This window comes from Polypterus senegalus, chromosome 3 (assembly GCF_016835505.1).
Source record: "Polypterus senegalus isolate Bchr_013 chromosome 3, ASM1683550v1, whole genome shotgun sequence".
Taxonomy (NCBI): Eukaryota; Metazoa; Chordata; class Cladistia; order Polypteriformes; family Polypteridae; genus Polypterus; species Polypterus senegalus.
The window spans coordinates 123,010,549-123,033,680 of NC_053156.1; the positions used below are offsets into that span (position 1 = coordinate 123,010,549).

The 23,132-nt window shown below is 39.6% G+C and overlaps 1 protein-coding gene across 2 annotated transcripts in view; it reads right to left on the reverse strand.

The window, feature by feature from the left end:
- Positions 1–23,132, reverse strand: part of cep162 (centrosomal protein 162) — a 139,689-nt gene that overhangs the window by 83,082 nt on the left and 33,475 nt on the right. For both annotated transcript variants that reach the window (XM_039747872.1, XM_039747871.1), the window contains 3 exons: positions 18,902–19,057; positions 9,094–9,268; positions 4,197–4,267 (listed from right to left, as the gene is read on the reverse strand). In XM_039747872.1, coding sequence (XP_039603806.1) covers positions 4,197–4,267; positions 9,094–9,268; positions 18,902–19,057 — 402 coding nt within the window. The remainder of the gene's footprint in view (positions 1–4,196; positions 4,268–9,093; positions 9,269–18,901; positions 19,058–23,132) is intronic.

Genomic DNA, 23,132 nt, shown 5'->3' on the forward strand with positions numbered 1-23,132 from the left:
ATAATATTAGATTATGTTTTATCATTGCAGATCAGTTTAAATACCTAGGGGTTAACATTACAAGTAAACACAAAGCTCTTTATAAAAAAAATTGCCATCTCTGCAATAAATAAAATTATTTTACAGTCCCTCCCTTTCAAAGATCCAAAAGGACAATGGGAAAAAGATCTCTTAATCAATATATCAGAAAAGGAGTGGAAGGTAGCAATGCAGAGAATTCACTCGAGCTCCATATGCACAAAGCATATAATTATTCAACTCAAAATTTAATACCGAGCACATCTGTCTCGCTTAAAACTGTCCCCAGGTCAAGATCCAACCTGCAAACGCTGCAATTAAGTCCCAGCTTCACTGGGTCACATGTTTTGGGCCTGCAGCAAATTAACATCACATTGGACCAAAATTTTTACGTGCCTTTCAGACAGCCTTGGTGTCACAATCCCTCCTAACTCATTAACAGCTGTGTTTGGTGTTCTTCCAGATGGGCTTAAAGTGGAGAAGGACAAACAAACTGTGATTGCACTCACTACACTACTGGCACACAGACTTACTTTGCTAAACTGGAAGAATCCTAACTCTCCTCTTTTAAGTCAGTGGGAAACCGAAGTTTTATACCATTTGAAATTGGAAAAAATCATATTCTCAGGTAGAGGATCGGCACAGAGTTTTTTCAAAACCTGGCAGGATCTAATTAATATTTTAGAATAAGCTCTATTTCTTTTTCTTCTCCATTCATCTCTATTGCCCTTTTAAACTAATCAATTTAGGTATGTTTACAAGCTTTTAGTTTAACTCCGTTGGCCATGCTCTCATTCTTAGGGGTGGGGCTTAAGTTGTTTTCATTCTATTTTTTTTGTAAAAATTGATCTATTTGTATGGAATGATTACAATAAAATTAATAAAATTAAAAAAAAGAAATAAATAAAATGCCAGTCGGACTTACCCAGAAAACAGGGATTGTCACAGTATCAAATCAGGGTCCGCACAATTTGTCTGCTTTTTTTCCCCTTTTAGAGATGCAGAAATATTTTAATTAAGAGTGGCCTGAATATTTTTAATTAGACCTCATTGATTTAAGGAATATTTGTGAAGCCAACGGCCATACAAGACATATAGGTTAATTGTGAGACACACTGTGTTTGCTGACAAAGCAATGCAATAAAAGGAAAATCAAAATTTTACTCTAACCCCCTCCCGGATGACTGAGCTTCTCACCCTATTTTTAAAGGAAAGCCCAGACACCCTGCAGAGGAAACTCATTTCAGCCGCATGTAATCGTGATCTCATTCTTTAGGTCACTATCCACAGCTCATGACCATAGGTGAGTGTAAGAATGTAGATCGACCGGTAAATTGAGAGCTTTGCCTTTCAGCTCAGCTCCTTTTTCACCACGACAGACCAATGCAGAGGCCACAGCACTGCGGACGCCGCACTAATCTGCTTGTCAATCTCCTGCTCCATTCTTCCCTCACTCGTGAACTAGACCCCAAGATACTTGAACTCCTCCACTTGGGGCAGGATCTCGCTCCCAGCCCTGAGGGGGCACTCCACCCTTTTCCGGCTGAGGACCATTGTCTCGGATTTAGAGGTGCTGATTCCCATCCCAGCCGCTTCAACTCGGCTGTGAACCGATCCAGTGAGAGCTGAAGATCACGGCCTGATGAAGTAAACTGGACAACATCTACTGCAACAAGCAGTGACCCAATCGTGAGCCCACCAAACTGGACCCCCTCAACACCCTGGCTGCGCCTAGAAATTCTGTCCATAAATATTATGAATAGAATTGGAGACAAAGGGAAGCCCTGGCGGAGTCCAAATCTCACCGGAAATGGGTTTGACTTACTACCGCCAATGTGGACCAAGCTCTGACACCGGTCGTACAGGGACCGAACAGCACTTATCAGGCAGTCCAGTACCCCATACTCCTAGAGCACTCACCACAGTATTCCCCAAGAGACACGGTTGAGTGCCTTTTCCAAGTCCACAAAACACATGTAGACTGAATGGGCAAACTCCCATGCACCCTCCAGGACCTTGGCAAGGGTGTAGAGCTGGTCCACTGTCCGCGACTAGAACAAAAACCACACTGTTCCTCCTGAATCCGAGGTTCAACTATCTGATGGACCCTCCTCTCCAGGGAGGCTGAGGAGTGTGATCATTCTGTAATTGGAACACACCCTCCAGTCCCCCTTCTTAATAAGGGGAACTACCACCCAGGTCTGCCAATCCAGAGGCACTGTCCCTGATGTCCTTGCGATGTTGCAGAGGCGTGTCAACCAAGACAGTCCTACAATATCCAAAGCCTTGAGGAATTCCGGGTGTATCTCATCCACCCCCGGGGCCTTGTCACCAAGGAGTTTTTTGATCATCTCGGTGACCTCAGTCCCAGAGATGAGATAGCCCACCTCTGAGTCCACAGGCTCTGCCTCCTCATTGGAAGACATGTTATTGGGATTGAGGAGGTCTTCGAAGAAAAACAACATCCCGAGTCCAGGTCAGCAACGCACCATCCCCACCATACACAGTGTTGACACTGCACCACTTCCCCCTCCTGAGACGCTGGATGGTGGACCAGAACCTCCTCGAAGCCATCCGAAGTCGTTCTCCATGGCCTCCCCAAACTCCTCCCATGCCTAAGTTTTTGCCTCAGCAACCACTGAAGCCGCATTCCGCTTGGCCTGCCGGTACCTATTAGCTGCCTCCGGCATCCCACAGGACAAAAGGGTCCTGTAGGAATCCTTCTTCAGCTTGACGGCATACCTCACTGCTGGTGTCCACCAGCAGGTTCAGGGATTGCTGCCACAACAGGCACCTACCACTTAGAGCAAGAATTTTTTAAAATAAATTCAAATAATATGCAAATACTAATGTTCGATCTGACTGCCCTATCACAAACTAGTTGGAGAGAGTTTCTAGGAATGCCACATTAGGCAAAAGGATTTATGAGAGCATGCTAAGATTATGTAAATTAAGTTATCGTAAATTAAATTATTTTCTTTCTCCTCATACTGGAGTACTAGGGTGTTGTACCGTGTTAGCCATTATAAATGTAGAGAAGAGAAAAGCCAAGCAAAATGTCACCTTTTATTGGCTAACTAAAAATATTACAATATGCAAGCTTTCGAGGCAACTCAGGCCCCTTCTTCAGGCAAGATGTAATCATCTTCTTGCCTGAAGAAGGGGCCTGTGTTGCCTCAAAAGCTTGCATATTGTAATCCTCATACTGGTAAAGGCTTTAGTGGCAAAGTGCCAGTCCTGACATATTAGGTTAGTTTATCCCAAGCAACAGTCTCTGAAGGGTTCCCAAGGCAACCAAGTCAGATAATACTTCAGACATCTAGGATAGTAGCAGTTGTACTCAAAGTCCTAAATAATGTGTCAGAAATGACAGTGACCATAATGATACTGCACATGAACCCCATTCTAACATTTTTGAGCCACAATTTTATTCTTTTGGTCAGTACCCAAAACATGTGACCATTCGTGAGAAAAGGCTAGAAGCAAGGAAATAACAGTAAAAGTTTTCTCTTCTACAGTTACATAAAGGTGACCCTCTCTGATATCCCCGAGTACATATTACAACAACATGGCATGCAACCAGGCTTAAAAAGTACTCCCAACCCCGTCTGGGGTGTCCATTATTGGGTGACCTCAGAACAGGAGAGGGATAGAAAGAGCGAGAGAAGACTAGGAAGGCTTGTTCCAGAGCCAAAGCTGTAAACAGCAAGGAGTTCAACAGTATCTAGTCACTATTTTGTAAACACTCAGCACACGCCCTGACTACTTCCACAGGTTCTTCTTATCTCAAGGTTTCTATTGCAAAGGACTAGTACATCTGGATATGTCATACCACAATTAACCTAGCATCACAGGAACATCAACTCTTTCTCTTGTAGTTCAAAAGCTCAAATAGAGGTCCATGACAGCTTCTTTGAGTCAAGTTTGACTGTACTATACAAGTCGGCCAACCCCAAGTGATTACCCGAGAATACCAATTCCCAGGCTTGGATTTGGAATAGATCCCATTATCCCCAGATTAGTGGATGTTTAAAGAAATTAATAAAAAAAACACAAATCATACGAGTAACATTTTCAACAGCTTATTACTTAGCATTCCCCTTAAGAATCACTTTTGCAAAGGTAACTCTTAAGAAAAAAAGGTTGCAGGCACAATAGATTAAAAACTTCCTACTTACCATTTGTTATTGTAGGTTTCAGATTTGAAGACTTGTCAGTAGTAACCTCTGCCATCTTCTCTTCATTATTTCTGGAAATGAAAAGATACATTATTACAGTATGTCTATATTAAATGAATTCACTGTTTGCTCATTCACAAATGATAATATAAAAATTGTTATTTTCCACTCTTGACAACCCATGGACAACTACATTGTTTTGAGTAGGGATCAAGCTAGAGAAATAGTATCTATACTGTTATTATTCTTTGATTCACCGACAGATCAAGTCCATATAGAATGTAGCATTTAAGAAACACATCTGTGTAGAAACTCCAGGTGAGAGTTGCACAAGATAGGAGCTGGAGATGAGCTAAAGAGGAGAGTCTGCAAACATAATTGTAATTGCTGCAGCCCATGTTAAAGAGAAGAATAAGAAAAGTGTCATTGGTGGATGGTCTAATAGGGTATGACTCAGAGCCATATGACAGAGACATTATTAGAGCTAAAGAAGGCACAGTCAACTAAATGGTGTGAAAAGAGTTTCTCACCTATTTTGGACAGCTTTCTTTCCAAAAAGGTTGGAACCCACTGCAGCTGTGGAAAATGAATACTCAAAGTTTTCCACTTTGGCTATTTTGGCAAAGTAATATTTGTGTGTACATGTCATTTTGTGCATCACAATGCCCATTTTCAGCCACTGGAAATACAATCACAAAGAAGAAAGGCAGCAATAGCCCAAAGCATGTGGACATGTACCACTTAGGTCTAAAAGGATGCAGAAGCTTAATTTCTGGTCTTGTTCCAAGTTGGACTTATGTTAATAATCATTATCAATCAAAAATATCCTTTTAAAAATTTTTGACTCAAATATTTTGTTGTTAACAATGTTGTCGTTTGTAATGTTGTTAGAGTTACAGTGAACCCTCGTTTATCACGGTTAATCTGTTCCAGACTCTACCGTGATAAATGAATTTTCGTGAAGTAGGATTCTTTATTTATAAATCGAATATTTTCGCAGTTAGAGTATAGAAAACCTGTTTACGACCTTCTAAATACGTTTTTTGACATTATTAGAGCCCTCTAGACATGAAATAACACCCTTTAGTCACCATTACACTCGTATTACCCAATATATTAGACAAAATAAGAGAAAATAAGACATATTAGATGTTACAAATATATTACTAGGCGCACTCACCTTTTAAGGCGACCGACTTTTATCCTCAATTTTTGTGCGCTCCATGTGTACATCAGGCATGTAAATGTAGGGAATGAGAACATCAAAGTGCCCATTCATAACATCTCCCGAAGTTTTTTTTATCCCCTCAAGTGCCTGTCCAAAGTCGTACATTATCAGCCCGAATCTGTACCGCTAAAGACGGAGTTTCATGCACTAAATAAGCCATAGATGAGAATAAGCAAGCACCATCTCCCCTGATATTTACTACGCGGTGAGGCATTTGTACTCCATCAACATTAATTATTTCCAGAGATATAATTTTGTCTATTTTTCCAGCGCATCGCACACAAAAGCAAGGGAACGATGAGAGCACCATAACTCTGCTCACATTGCGTCGCTTCGTACCTCAAGCCACAAGTAGTAAGTCTGTAATAAGTGGAATAGCGCTACGCTTTGCACTCACGGGACGGAAGGACAATCCTGAACGCTTTTATATAGTAGATTATTGTAATGTACATTTAATTGCACACAAACACACACAGTTCTTACGCACAACCACTAACCTATGAAGGCACGACCTCAGTAGGAGAGTCTTCAAAGGAGGTGCAGTATCTTCAGCAGGTGCGTTGTTGTCTTCTTCCGCTGAAGGAGTACTAGGAGTAGGCAGTGGGTGTCTGGGTGCGTGGCTGAAGAACATCTTGATAGGCAGTTGCTGGCGCTGTCTTTTCATATGTGTGAGGAGGCTTTTGTAGGGTATTGCCATCTTTAATCATATCCAAGAGTTTCACCTTCTCCTGGATAGCAAGCATCTTCCTCCGGCACTTAGTTTTATTGTCAGAAGGCTTACAAAAAGCAGCACGCTTAGGAGCCATCGTAGGGCTTAGATAAAAGTTCTCAGAAAGCGCATGCGTAGTGACGTAAGCGTGTATGAGAAAAAAATCGCGATAGAGTGAAGTCGCGAAAGTCGAAGCGTGATATAGCGAGGGATCACTGTATTTCAGTTGTGTTTTTTTTATATCTTGATGTTTTCAAATTTAATATACAAAGTTATTCAATAAATTTTCAAACACAGCAAGCAATCATATGCCCACTTTATATGGATAAAATTAGTTATTAGATTATTTGATTTATTGATAACTAAATACATTAATCCTTTACAACATAATTGTTAGTGGCAGCCCTAAGTTACTTTGAGTAATATTCTTAAAGGGGAAAGCTCATTAGCTCATTATTTCCCATATACAAAGACATTACCTTTAATGCACTAATATACCAACATAAAAACACATTTTTCATTTCCTTTTGCACACACAGATTTGCACATTGTGCGACAGAACATGTTTTACATTTAAATTTTCTCACAAATTTTTAGCATGCTGATAGAACTTTTTTGAAATCCATAAAGGAAGAAGAATTTCACCCACCATACATTGTCAACTGGTTTATTATGCACTCCAGATTGTAATATACTGGGATATAGTAATATGAAAATAAAGCAATTTGAGATGAACAATTATTTTTTGTATTATTAGTCTAATGGTTACAAAAGTCATTTAATTTGTATATGAATATTTATAATTTATCACTAATAAACAGTTCAGTGAATGAATAAACCTAAACCATAAAGCTTAATTTTCATTTTTATTTTATTAATTATAGCAGAAACATCCAGCTTAACATACTGTAGATACATTTAAAATGCTTGTTACTAATTCAGAAGTATATTTTCAGACCATCTGAACACATTAATATTAAAGACAAACAATGCCCTCAAACCACATATTTCTGTTTAACATTTTAGATTAATATCCATTTTGAATTAAAAAACACAATTAAGGTATCAGAACTAAAGTAGTAAAAATCACTGAACCTATTTGCTAATCCCTTTCTCAGAATAGGCTAATAAAGCTTACAACTATAGGTGTCAAAATAGTATATTATGAATGCTCATATAAAATATGAATACAGGTGAGTCTCAGGTTACAGCTCTGTAGATATGAATGAGCACATAAAACACCATTTTTTTATTTTCTTCTAAATTTCATTTATTTTTCATCTAGTGACTTTCATTTTTAACATAAGAATGTAGCAAACTAGTTTTGAATACATAGCAGCCTTCATTAACAGTGATGAATACAGGTGGAATCCTGTTGTAATGAAACTCATGAGACTATACAATAATTCCGTTATAGCGAACATTGGGAAAATACATATACCATTGTGACTATATGGCAAATTCACCATCTCTAACGTAGCTACTCTGCAGCGTCTGGTAAACAGGGAAATAAGGGCAAAGCAATTGGTTGCCTCAGCAGGATCAGGTTTACCACCTAACGTACTTGTTGCACAATGTTAAGAACATTTAACACTGGGCTTTGACCTGCTCTTCCTCGCACTCTCCTGTTCTGCCACAGCAGTGATTCTAGGCCGCAGGTGTTCTTTTCATCTGAAGATGGAAAGTAAAGCAGGATGATTACTGTGTCATGGCTCCGATATCGTGTGCTTCAGTGTTGAAGCAACAGCTCCTATTTTGAATGAAATCTCGAGACTGTAACTGTCTTCTCTATGCAGTAATAAAGTACCTGTACTTTCCTTGAAAACCTGGACTCCCCTTCCTGTCTCTCATGCAACTCTGTAACCTAAACTTGTCAGTACCTGTATAAAAAAACAGGACTACTTAAGCTGAAAAAAAATTTAAAATAAGACATTAGATTTAACTTTTTTTTTTTAAATCAGAATGCAAATGAGAAATTAGATGAAGTTTTTGTTTTCAGTGTAAAATGATGCAGTTTCTTACTTGTTTTGTTCATTGCAAATAATACTGTACTTTGAGAATCACTATGAAACTCTAACAGTACAGTATCTGCACACAACACAACTACCCACACAGATGCTTGGTGGAGCACTGACTCGTAATTCGGCTATACTGGTATGATGTGTCGCCTACACTCTCTCCGAGCCTCACTGAGACTGTCCGAGGCTGGAAACTTTGAAAAAGACTGTCACTTTCTTTTGGTCTAACAAGAAAAAGACAGCCTGTTACAGGGTTCCTGAGAATCAGCAATAAGTCAAACAAACAAAATCCATTAAACATTATGTTTTATGAACACTTGTCCGGGCCAACAAAAACTATATACAATATGCATGAAGTACACTATTGTTGAAAACTTGTAACTATATATATATATATATATATATATATATATATATATATATATATATATATATATATATATATATATATATATATATATATATATATATATATCTATATCTGCAGTGGTCTGGCGCCCTGCCCAGGGTATGTTTCCTGCCTTGCGCCCTGTGTTGGATCGGATTGGCTCCAGCAGACCCCTGTACCCTGTAGTTAGGGGTTATGTTTTTTTAGTCATTTGGAGCTTGTTTTGAATGTTACACTTTCATCTTGCCATTACTTGGCAGTTCCTCATCAGATTACAACACTTAGTCCCAGAATTCAACTGTCTCAGTAAAGTACAGTTTTATAGAGCATTACAGGTGATACAACATTCAGAACACACACATATGAAACACACAGGAAATAGTTTTGCTAAAAATGGAAAATTCAGGTTTACATGACAACAAAAGATCACCTTCCTAAAAACAAAAAAGAAATGTAGTGTTGTCTGCTTATATATAGCAATTAAGGAAATTAGGCAAACTATTAAAAAAATGTGAAAAAGCCATCTTACAAAAACTCTTGAAGGAAAAAGTTACCTTAGTGTTCCTATGACTGTTGAGTTGGTTGAGTCAAGTTCTTTATTTAATCTTGAATAATCAATTGTGGAAGATGCACCTTTTTCAAGGTTAGCAAAAAATTTTTCTTTCTCCTCCTCTTCATCCATCGTGTCCTTTCCAAAACCAAAATGTGGTCCAGATGCCATTATAGATTCTAAATGTAGTAAGTATTAAAGAGTAATTTTAAAAGATTTATTTAAAAAATATTTGATTCATGAAGTTAGAATGAGTGATTGCAACTTATCTGCACAATCTTTCCAATAGCCTGTTGTAGACTGTACTTCACTGAAGGTTCAGAATACATGAACAGTTTACTACTTAATCATTCCTACCTATATAGTATGTTATGCAGCCAGGCCTAAAATTAAACATGACTTTCAGTGAGGTATAATTTTCAAAGAATGTAAAAATAAGACTAAAATTGACACCCTAATGTATTTTTTTTTATTTTTCTGTCAAATGTGTTCTTTTTGTCCCAGTTAAAAAGCATAGTAGTTTAAATATAATTAAAGAATAAAAAATGAAGACTACAAGGACAAATAACGAAGATAATACATTTAATTTTCACATAAAAATAAGGGGTACACAGTACGAACGTGACCAAAAGAAAAAACACTTACTGAAAAAGCACTTTGTTTTTTTTTGTTTTTTTTAGAAAAGGATGATGCTACATTTGCAAAAACAAATATATGAGAGCAATACAATTTTTAATAGGTCACAGTAAATGAAGCAAATGGTTTTTAAGAAAGAATAAATGCATTATTTTTAATGGTAATTAACAAAGTTAATAACGACCAATGTGCATTTTCTTTAATATTTAGTCAGTAATTGATCAAATTCTTTTTACAAATTGTAGCTTCATTACAAAAACAGCACAATAACTCATTTTACACTCAAGTGAAATAAATATCTACTTAACTAAGCTTTCAAATGAGGGGAGTTGTTTTTAAATAATATACTCCAGCTCTGACATAGATCAATCTTCTTCTTTTCTTGCCTTGAGCTCCTGAAGCTGCACTAAAACTCCTTTCACTGACCACAATAGTAAATAGTGCCGACAGATGTTTTGTGCTAAAGTAGAAAGTGATACGAAAGTATAAGTATACTTCTGTCCAACAGTGGGGAACACTGTCTAATCTCAGGATATTATGTTTGGAAAGATATGCTTGTACTTGAAGTTTAAGTTTAATTGTCATTTCATTGTATGTTATGTATTACATGAAAAAAAACTATACATTTAAAGAGTTGCAAATTCCCCCACAATGGGAATTTTCATAGTGGCATTTTTTTAACAGGCAAATTAATCTATTCTTATGTTTTTAATGTTTTTATTAGTATATGTACATAGTGGTCCATTCATCATAAGTGGCAATACAGCAGAAAACTGGCTACAGCTCAAACATGATTATGCACCTTGCTACATAGGGTGTCAACCAAGTGGAAAGATCTGAAACTTTGAATTTTATTTAAAATAATAAAGGGATTTATAAAATAAATTTACATATTTTAACTTCAAATTTGAAATAAGCTTTGCACCTGAATTTGAATTTAGACGTAGGGCTTATGTATAAGTTCAAAGAAAAGAATGTAGTGATTTAGAACTTTAAGATTTTTAAATGTATTCTTTTTTGGTTTTCTAAACTTTTCTTCAATTTTTTTCTACATTTGAATAATAAAAATTAAATACAATCTGATAAATCCTTAATAAATAATGGACATTAATATAGATCCCATATTCAGCATAACAATTATAACTATGCACTTTTTAATGAGTGAATTAAATATATGTGATAAGAGTATTAGTAATAATATATTAATCACTACACAACTCTATTACTTGCATATTCTGTTGTTCCTCACCATGCTGCTGAAAATCAATAAAAAGTTAGTACAAGGAAACCTTATTCAACATCCTTAGCTAAAGTGGTAAAGTTCTCTCATAAATAAATATTTAAGCATGTGCCATGTTTGTATTAACAGCCAGTTACAACTCAATAATACAAACAACATTTTGCTCAAGTTGCCAAAACACAGTATCCTCTGTGATCACACCCTATTCCCAAACATCTTTTTGGCAGCCATTCAATTTCATGAACATACTTTATTCCAAACATCACATGAATAGAAATGTTTTAGCACTCAATACTACACATAGTAGTTTAAAGGTCTTTCAGTGAATGAAAAGACTCCTTGGTCCTTTTGTACGTATACTATGCATATTATTTTTGAATAAACATATTATCTCTTCATTTACCCCCGACAAATGCTGGACTGTACTGTTCATAGACATAGATTCAAGCAATTAATGCATACAGCAAGGGAGTACTAATACCAGACTGACTCCAATCTTCCCCAACTGTTTTTTGCAAATTAGCTTGTGCTGGACCTTTTCCTCATGCCATATTCTATATAATGGATTGTCATCTGGGGCCTCATGTATAACGCCGTGCATAGAACTCATACTATAACCTGGCGTAAGCACATAAGCGGGAATGTGCGCACGCACAGAAAAATCCAGATGCAGCAATCTGTGCGTATGCAAACTTCTACATTCTTCCGCTACATAAATTCCGATCAGCGTGAAAAGTAACGCACTTGCATGCGCCTGCTGTTCCGCCCCAACTCCTCCCAGAATTACGCCTCTTTGAATATGTAAATCAATATAAACAGCCCTTAAGCTCAGCATTCTGTGAAAAGACAATGGCAAAACCACAAGGGAAAATAGAACAATTTCAGCAAATACCAAGAGGAGGCAAGGAAAAATACACTATTTGTTGGTTTAAACAGTAGCATAAAGAAGAAAAGGAAGCTGATCGAGTGACATAGCGTGTCGGAGAAACTCAAAAGCTCAAGTTCACAAAGTCACACAATGCCCGAAATAAAAAAGAAGTCATTATATATCAAAGTCGTCGTGAAAAGGCGAGTCATAGCCCACCATCTGAGTGTCATATGAAAGCTTATTAGAGTACAGAGAAAAAAAAATGCACACAGTAAGGGAAATGTCAATTTTAATCTCGAAATTTCCACTTTAACCACATAGTTTATTTTGTCATTAAAGTAGAACATCATAAACTTAATCTTAAAATCGTTTAATTTACTAGTTTCTCAAATCCCATCGTAACTAAAGTAGTAAGTTAAAGCATTTGATCTTCTATGTGCTCTATGTGTGTGAATCACTACGTGCTTCTTAAACCAGCTTTCTCTTCCTCCGACAGGACACAGAATCCATTACATTCGTGATATTACAGCTCTCTGAATGACTTAAATACTGAGATATATACGTGATATCATTTTCATGATGATAGGAGTAAATCATGTTATTAAACATGGGAACACGGTGGCGCAGTGATTGTGCGAGACCTTCGATGAAATAATTTATTGTAGCAGTACTGTCTCCTTCAAACCAATTCCTGTCATTCCTTTTCTTTCTCAAAATACCCAATCGCCACACAATCAGCTCTGTAATAGACGTTAAGCCATCTGTAAGCCTATAACGCCGATTCTTCAAAACTTTTAAGGAACATTGAAATATCTTCATAGTACATGTTTAATTATTCTATCCTTCATGCCAGTCCCAGTGAAGCATACAGTGAAAGGCAGGAACAATCCGTAAACGGAGCGTCAGATCCTTACTAGCGTAGCGACACCGTGTCCTTTAATTATTAACAACTAGCAAAATACCCGCGCTTCGCAGTGGAGAAGTGTGTTAAAGAAGTTATGAAAAAGAAAAGGAAACAATTTAAAAATAACGTAACATTTGCTTTCTATTCGTTTACATAAGCACAGTCCTTCACCTGCAATTATTTAATGTTAGCTCAGACCCGGCACTTAAAAGTTTCTGTCACACTTTTGCCGAGTTTGTGCCAAACACTAGACCATCTCATCTTCATTTGCATAAGCACAGTCCTTCACCCGCGAATATTTACCTTATATGGGCAGGTACTCAATTACGTGGGAGGCGTGATGATGCGGGATGCAACTCCGCCTCACACGGCAACCGAGCTGCAGGCTATGGCCGTATATTTGGTCGAAAGTAGGTTCCAGTTATGACTGTTACGCGTAGAATTTCGAAATTAAACCTGCCTAACTTTTGTAAGTAAACTGTAAGGAATGAGCCTGCCAAATTTCAGCCTTCCACCTACACGGGAAGTTGGAGAATTAGTGATGAGTGAGTGAGTGAGTGAGTGAGTCAGTCAGTCAGGGCTTTGCCTTTTATTACTATAGATATAGACTATTTAAATGAAGTTAAAGTTTTATCTGTATAATATAATCAACATATTTTTCTGCATTTCATCTTAAAAATTATATCGTCATCATATGTAAATATGCACTTTTATAAAGTGGCTCAGGTTGTGTAATATTATAAGGGTATCTCAAGTTTACAGTGAGATAATTGTACTTCTAAGTACAAACAGATCTACAAGGAGCAGTTGATGGACAGATAGAGTGCGTTTAGAGCTCTTGGGGTGAAACTTTTTCTGAACCGCGAGGTCCGTACAGGAAAGGTTTTGAAGCGTTTGCCGTGTGAGAAGCAGTTCAAATAGGAAGCATGGCTGAGGAAGTGTGTGCTTGATGCTGCATACCAATAATTCTCTTTCCGATCTGCTGCTCCAAGTGGTGCCTTGAGAGTAATATGGAAAAAGATGATCTGCTGTGGCAACCCATAATGGGAGCAGTGAGAGTAACAACGCTAAAGCAACTATGGTATTTAGAATAGTTTGACCATTCTGTGGAACATTATATTGTTACAGGTTAATTACAATCAGATGCATTAAACTAATAAACAATATGAGATTAATTTCAATTTATTTATAAAGCCGCATTAGGGATGTGGATCTAAAAAACAAAGATAAACCACACAGGCACAGCAACACTGCTTTGACGCTGGGTGCCACCAGTCTGGAAAACCGAGCGGAGAACTTGCGTACGACAGGGTATGAGGTACCGTGGAAATGTGAGTGGCTTTACCCCAAATTTAGGTTTTATACATCACGATTTGAACGTGGAAATGTTCGTACGCAACATTTCTGTGCATACGCACCGTTTATACATGAGGCCCCTGGTGACTGGGGAGAACATTGCATTATCCAGAAATCACTATAAAGTCTCCCCTACCATTTCAGCACTTTCTATGCCTTTTAAGGCTTCAAGCATTACCTTGATAAAAAAGTCCATCATACGTTTAGAGAGCCTTATCCAAATAATAAATCCTATTCACCTAGATTGTCCAAAATAATATCAAGTTGAGATCTGAAGGTCCCTAAAGACCTGATCTCTGCATCACTATTTCCTAATTTGTCCAAGTGTCAATTATTTTTTAAATGAAGAAAAACCCCAACATTTGTTTAAAATTTGCCCTTAGCAAGTTTCTTAAGTAACAGCTGGGCTCTGCTGTACTAATTCCCTTCATAATTTTAAACACTTCAATCATGTCATCTCTTAATCTCAGTTTGTTTAAACTGAATAAAGATTATTTCCTTCAATCTCTCCTCATACTTAATTGAACTCATTAAGTCATTCCTCATAGCTCACATTTCTTAGCTCACTGCTCTTGTGACTTCATACGAGTTAAGTCTTATATCCTCAGGCTGCTTTGGTCTAAACTCAAAATACAGGCCCAAAAAGTACGGCAAAGGATTTAAAGGCTCAAATATCTAAAGGCAAGAGAAAAAAAATGTGAAAATCCTCTGGTCTAAGAAAAAATAACTAATCTCTTTTAACATTTAACTATTTTTAAATAATTAATAAAAATAAAGGTTTTGCCTCAAAAGACAAATAAAAACTCAAGAAAGAAAATCTAAATAAGCACCAAAACGATGAATGGTATCTTAAATAAATGCAGGGGGCAAAAGCAAGTGTATACAAAATGTGGTACCCGGATGGAGGCGGTACCCAGCCAGGACGCCCAAGAAGACTGGAGGAGGGCGTGTGCCTCCTCAGACCTCGAGGGGGCAACCGCCCTGGGGGCCACGGGTAAAGAGCTGGGAAGCTCGACCCTATAGGGACCCGGGGTTACCGCCAGGGGGACCCCAATACCTGGAAGACCCTGGACCTCAGCACTTCCGCCACACCAGGAAGTGCTGGGGGGAAGAGGAACAGGGACACCCAGAGTGTTTCCGGGGAGACAGCCGGCACTTCCGCCACACTGGTGCGTGTCGGTGGGAGATTGCCGGGAACACACCTGGAGCACATCCGGGTGCTTATTTAAAGGGGCCGACTCCCTTCAGTAGAGGACAAGAGTCGGGTGGAAGAGTGGACAAGGTTTCTGGAGGAGGCAGGAGGCGGCCTGAAGAAGAGAAGAGAGAAGGCATTGTGTTGGCCTGGACTGAGGGGTATTGGGGCTTGTGATCATTGACTTGTGAAAAGAATAATGAAAAATAAACGTGTGCTGGGTGACATGAACGTGTCTGCCTGTCTGTGTCCGGGGCAATGTCCACAATGGCGCCCAACGTGGGGTGATCCATCTGTTCCAAGACGGGGACCCCCAAACAAATATTTTGTGGATGGCCCGGAGCAGGAGGCACCCCCGCACAAGTTGCGAGGGTGCGGAGTGCTCACGGCCCCGAAAAAGGGAAAAAAGCCCCAGTCCGTCACAGGAACGTGGTCGGTGACCTACCAGGTTCGGGAAAACCCTGACGGGTGTTGGACGAGTGCAGTGGGCTCCTGTGAGTGTGCTGCCGCTGAAGGCGCCTGGGACTGTGTGGTGCTTCGATCAGACAGGATCCGGGAACTACGGTCCCTGCATGCCAACAGCCACCCCAGGAGGGCTGAGCTTGTTTTATGTTTTACAGGCAGGGGCTGCCCGGGTCATTATGGAAGGATGGATTCTGCGCGCCGAACCGAGGCGAAAGCTGCCGGTAAGGAGACGCTGCAACCCGAAGAGCCAGCATGTTGCCGCACTGGGAGGATGAGAGCCAAGATGGCCACGGACCGGAAGTTCCTCCCTGAGACAGGCACGGGATTGGACGGTCTGTTTTGTGTGCCCGCCAATGAATGTATAGAGGCGGGACCAAGGAATGTTCGTCTCTTGCCAGAGAGAGACCCGATTGGGCTGGAAGAGCCTCACAGGAAGTAGTCGGCGAAGATGACTGACAACCAGGTTGGTCAATGGTTGACTGACTTTCTGTGCTTGTCTGTGATGCAGGTGCTAGGTGCCATCCGTGCCGAGTTGCAGAAGCTGAAGGGGAAGGCGGTCGCGTTAGCGACGTCAGAACGGCGCGACGCCGGAGTCTTTAGCCGGATTGGTACCGCGGAGACGGTGAATGGAGCCGACTCTGTAAAGCATAAAGGAGAGCCCACCGAACTTGGCCGTGAACCAAATGACCAGTATCGAGTAGGGGGTTCTCCAACACTGCATGTGACGGTGAATGCTGTGTGCAAGGGGAGGGGAGTGACAGTGAGAGGGTTGAGAGGACGCGGGCTGATGAGTGCCCTGGGTCCTAGCGCCCTATGCCCCAAGCCTGCAACAGTCTCCTGTCGCTCTATAGGGACGCAAACCGGACAGGGTCTGTACCTTTCCCATAGGCAGACTCAAAACGTTATAGCGTCCCAGAATAAAGGGGGGAATCGAGGGAAGAATGCCGATTCCTCCGATAAGAAAGGTCGTCCTCTGCGGTGGCAGAGAAAAGTCCCGGAATCGGTGGGGGAGACGACAGTGAGAGCGAACCCGTCGGAGCCAATAGCCAATTAGACGGGCACGGAACCCACAGAGGGGGTGCCAAACAGGCAAGTGCTGGGTTGCCGGTGGGGGCCTGCCAGTGCGTGGCACAGAGAGACACCAGGAAAGGGTGTCCAGACGGCTCTGCCCCCTTGTTTCTGTTTGTTACAGGACCAGACCCTGGACGAGCAGAAGGACCCGCTTCGTTTGGAACCTGCCCTCATGAGACAGGATGCTTCACTGGAAGATTCTTCACTGGCGATGGGACGACCCCACTACTGGCAAGGGCTACGGAGGCGTGAGCGGCTCACTCCAAAAGGGCACGAAAACCTTGGAGGGGGTGCCGAAGTGGTACGTTCCAGGGTGCCGGCTTGGACCATGGATACATAGTAGGACCCATTTCGGGGAGGAGTTGCCCTCGTGGGACATGTCGCTCCGACCGACATGTCTTCGCTGGTGGTGGGAAAATGTGGTACCCGGATGGAGGTGGTACCCAGCCGGGATGCCCGAGAAGACCAGAGGAGGGGTTGTGGCTCCTCCAGACCTAGAGGGGGCGACTGCGGGTAAAGAGCTGGGAAGCTTGACCTTGTAGGGACCCGGGGCTACCGCTAGGGGGACCCCAATACCTGGAAGACCCTGGACCTCAGCACTTCCGCCACACCAGGAAGTGCTGGGTGGAAGAGGAACAGGGACACTCGGAGTGCTTCTGGGGAGACAGCCGGCACTTCCGCTACACTGGGGCGTGTCGGTGGGAGACTGCCGGGAACACACCTGGAGCACATCCAGGTGCTTATTTAAAGGGGCCACCTCCCTTCAGAAGAGGACAAGAGTCGGGTGGAAGAGTGGACAAGGTCTCTGGAGGAGGCAGAAGACGGCCTGAAGAAGAGAAGAGAGAGAGAGAAGGCATTGTGTTGGCCTAGACTGAGGGGCATTGGGGCTTGTGAGCATTGACTTGTGAAAAGAATAATGAAAAATAAATGTGTGCTGGGTGACATGAACATGTCTGCCTGTCTGTGTCCGGGGCAATGTCCACAAAACAAAAACCAGAAGCAAAAATCAGAAATGTGAATCAAAACCAAAGCCAAAAACCTAACCAGAAACCAGAATGAAAAAGCATCACTACAGTATTAAGTACCAAAATTCAACAATGATACGCACACAAAAAAACTCTCTAGGAGTATTTAAATCTCAGATAATGCAGACTCCATTGCTATGGTTTATGAAGTGTTGTGTGCTTGACTTGACCAGAAATCAGGAGTGCACCTTGACAACAATACTACCAAAGTGGTGGCTGCTATATACAAAACAAATTGGTATTGTGGTAAAACAAAAAAAAAAAAATACAATAATAAAATATTTAATTTCAGATGCATAATACAAACAAAACATGCAATAGTATCTCATGAATAATGTACAATTATTTGCACAATGCCTTTAAAAAGAAAAAACAGCATTTCTGCCCAGTCAACCCTATTCATTTAAAAAGTTCTTCTGAATGACCCCATAACCATGATACCAAATTGACTATTGGCATTTTTTTTTTCTCAATTGTAAACTCAATTGAAAATCCACTTGGTAAGTTGTTCATAGCCTTAAGCATAAGTTTTAAATGGGTTAAAATTAAGACTATCAGAAAAACATCTGAAACTTTTCAGAAGTAACAGATTCGGTATTACAGGGACTGTAAAGTACACTACTTTAAAGACAATGGCTCTGTAAACAGCCGGTAACCTTCACCATTTTTCAAATATTCTTTCATAAACTTTATGACTTAAGATTTCAAATTAATTGCTTTGGACCTCTGATGCAGCAATTCATGTATGCATTCATTCTATTCATGAGAATTCTTAGATATTAAGAGTCCATCAAAAATAGCATACATCTACATTATCATAAAAACATAAAACAAAATAAACAAATAAATACAAAGGAGCACCAAAGTTTCTGTTCATGTAGGTATGTTTAAGATAAGCAGGATATTGGCATGTGTTTATGTAGTTTATTACTAGCCAATATGAGTAACACCTGATTATACTGTAATATTGACAAAGTGCAATCATGCATTTCCTTTTAGTATTTATGGGCATTAAAAAGTCCACATACAAATGATTTCCCTTAAAAATCATTTACCTTCAGGCTCCAGACTGTCTCGGATTATAGACACAGAAGCATGGTTATCTTCAGCATTCAGTGCCTTCACTTGCACTTGTTCTTCTTCATCTTCTTCCTCCGCTATAGACATAGAACTCTTCTGAGATTTGAAACTTCTGCCTGTACCCAGAATGTCTAAAGAATAGAATATAATACATAACAAAAAGGTTATTCTAACATATGTAATATTTGGAGATTGAGACTTTAATTACATTTAGATTTTTTCCTAAATCATGTTTTGCTGTTTTACTTTTACTTTATTTATATTTTTCCTGTGTTGTCTCTTTACTGATTTTGAAATAAGTGATTGTATCTGTTATGTTATTATATATTTGATTGAGCAGTATGCCATTGTAATGGTCTGCTTACTGAAAATAAAAAAAAAATGTACATAAAAATGATTATTAACAATATCACTTGTTTCTGTAACTTAAAGCAACATAACTACGTAAACCAAGGCATAAAGCTATTTATTTATCAATTTTAACCCACTTAATTCTGTTCAAACACATTGAGAATGTGCACTGAAAGTTCACAATGCAAAAACCAACCCTGGACAGATTGCTAAAACAATTTCTTTGTATTTATTTCAATAGGTATCAGCAAACATACAGTAAATGTGCATCACTATTATATCGCCTTTAGCTTTAAATTACAATGATATTCACATCTTATGTTATTAGATGAGTATTACCATGGTAAATGAGAATAGGCTGAAGATACAACAAAATGCAGGCTTACATTTCCTGAAGACTCATGATTAAATAGCATGCGGAGCAGTAGAGAAGAACTGGCAACATAACAATTTCAGGTCTTTTAAAGCCAAACCTGGGGTCAAGCATGTGTATTAGAGGATCACCTTCCAGGTTTATCAGAGGTAAGTGATACTGCCTCGGGGTGAGAGGAGACACTGTCATGTCTTTTACATCCACAGCAGAAAGAAGATGCCCAGTGAGGGAAAATGACTCTGACTCTTCCAACCAGAGCCCGATAAAAGGCTGGGTGTCATAGAGAGGGACATCTCAATCCAGACCTGAACTACCACTAGAACAGAGTTCCGAGAAAGACCCGCTCTATTGAGATGCTAATGTTAGTGTGAGAAAGTCACATGGTCTAATGTTTATTTTTGTTTAACTGCCTTTTGTGCCATCGAGAGCCTGTTTTGTTTACTATATTATCTGTGCTCCCAACACATCACTGATGTCCACAAGTGTCCTTCTAACCCTCCACAATGGATAAAACTAAATTGATTTGCTTTGCTTGAATAACATCGGTAATGGAAACAGTATAGGTGCAACTCAAGGAAACAAAAGGTATTTCCATAATTGTAGTTCAGTTTTGCAATATATTATGTACAGTAAAATAAAATCTTACATTAAGCTAATAAATGCTTCATTTTTTCTGCCACAGCATAGCCATGCTTTGCAAACGTTCTCAGCATATACGAAACTGAGCATCAAGTATACCAACTTGGAATTCTTGAATCATCATTGATGAACTACTGTGGACAGTATTCCAACCCAGATTACAGCAGCACTAAATTTCTATAACCATCTGGTAATACACAACAAAACTACAACATTACTGACAAACTACTCAAAGAAATACTTTTATATACAAGAGTTTTGCCAAAACAAAGATTTTGTAATGAGTTTATTAATGACCCTATGATGGAAAAAGCAGGATTACAAAACTATTATTTCAAATTAAGGAATAATAGCCTAATTCTTTGAAGGAAGTAAGGGCTGAGAAAGGGTATGGCATGCTTATTAACTTCGACTTTGTTTTAAATCTACACAGACTGTAATATGTACCATATATACACACAGTACAATAGACCCCAACTTATACGCCCATTCAAAAATGATACACTTAATTATTTATTTATTTTTTTTACATCATCTTGTCTCCTCCAATCTCACATCAGTTTCTCAGGCACATCGAATTCTGTTGCAGCAGCACAGTTACCAATTTCTTTCGCTACTTCAATGATGTTTAATTTAAAATCAGCTTCATATTTTCTTCTGATCGAACGCTCCATCGTAGATAAGGGATGCTCTTATAATAAAAGTGTATGAGGGTGTGAGATACAAAAAACAAAAATCTGTGAAAACGTTGCTTCGGAATAGTTTGGGTATTACCGGGAATCACATAGGCACCATACATAGGAAAAAAAGGCAGTGTGCTCCATGGTTACTCTCTCAGATGGGCATTAGCATATTATAATCTCTTGGATCAATAGCGCGACTTTTACGACCTATGTTATAAAATACCAGAAATTACACTGTAAAATCAAGTCCTGACTTATCCGCGAATATAGTAATGCTGTCTTTTTTGTCCAAATAACATGATAAAAATGTGATTCCATTCTAGCAGTTTAAAAGAGTTCTTGTATTCATATTTGGTTTTGTTTAAAGCAAAATCACATGAGATATCACATAAGAATCTATAAACATCTATAAAAAAATCTATAAAACCCAGTTTTTTAAAAGAAGAAAAAGTATTAAAATGGAAAGCATTTAAGGAATTGTGGGGAACGGCCGGGGCTCATACTTGGCCACGACACCCAGAGTATGGATGGAACGGGGGAGAGAATGTTTTCAAGACCGTTTCTCCCCCAGACCGGCAGAGGGCAGCCCTTACAGCAGGGCCACGTATTATGAGCGTGGAAGCTGAAACCTGCTGGGGCCTGTGGCCACAGTCAGGGGGCGCCTGGATGTTTGCAAGGCCCTATTTGGCAGCACTTCCGCTACACCCGGAAGTGCCGCCAGAAGAAGCCCACTGGGCACCTGGACTCCTTTCAGGTGCCCTATAAAAGGAGCCAGTCACCACCACTCATTGGCGTGGAGGATGCAGACAAAGCTCCTGAGAAGGAGTGGAGGCAGAAGGATTGGCGGCAAAAGGGACTGTGTTGTGCTCTGTGAGCCTTGTGTGTTGTGAAGCCAACTATAAATAAACCATGTGCTGTGTGGACTAAAACCTGTGTCCTGCCTGTCTGTGTCAGGGTTTGGGCCGCTGTATGTGCCCGGGCTTCACAGAATATAAACTTTCTTTACAATTAATCATGGCTTGGAAGCCAAAAACATATTACAGTATACGCTAAAACATTAAGTCAGGTTAAAGATTCATATTCACTATGATTACATCTGAAAATGTATGGCTAAAAAGTACAGCTTGTGGTGTTTATATTAATATTGACTTTTCAATGTGTGAAGAAATAGAAAAATAATAATTTTGGAGAAGTAACACTTGAACAAAAATTCAACGGCTTCATCATCATCGGTACTGCTCTCTATACTCTCCCCTCCTGTTGTTAGGCTTTTTTAGCACAATAAAGCTCCTGAAGCTCCTTTAGGCCTTGTTCACACGGGCGTTAAAATCGAGCGTTTTTTGCGTTCAGAAGGCGTCCGGTGAGCGGATCAAGCGCCGAGTGTTTTCTACGTAGGAGTCAATGAGAGTGTTCACACGGGCTTTGGTGGCGTGAGTTTGTCCGCTCTTGGCGTTTATACGGCATCAAAAAGACGTTGCATGCAGCTTTTCTTGGCGTTTAAAACCCAACGAACGCAAGGAAACCGCTTCTAGTTCGTTTTCTGCGCGTTTATTTTACGCTTCGGAGGACCGGATATATATAAGTTTACATGTTGTATATGAAAAAATATTCATATTTTTATGTTTTCATATACAACATATATATTTTCATATTGCTTATTTTATTTTATTGTCTCGTGTAATTTGTAAACCATGAACCTATTAATTTATGTTCTAATATAATATTTGATAACGATTATGTAGGGGGGGCAATCCATGGCGGGGGGCATTTCAGTGCATAACACCGTGTAAGCGCACACTCGACTACTGTTTCCTTACCTCAAAGTGACAAGTAGTCTCTCTTCGGGGCTAACACCAAGTCGCATATTGGTTGATCGGCGTGCAATGTGGCATTGCACCAGCTGCAGCAGACAATCAAAAGTGGAAACCGACATCCGACAGTTATAAAAAAACTTGCGCGGAAATTTTCGCATTTCTTCATAAAGTACAAAAAAACTTCCTTTAACCCAGTGTTTCTCAAATAGTGAGTACCCCGTGGCTCCGTCATTTTCTCTCCCTACGCAGATTACAGTATTTTTAAAACAAGAAGATTAATATCTAACATAGCAAAATGGTCCATATTGAAAGGAGGCACCTCAAATAAAACGACAAGGGCTTTCAT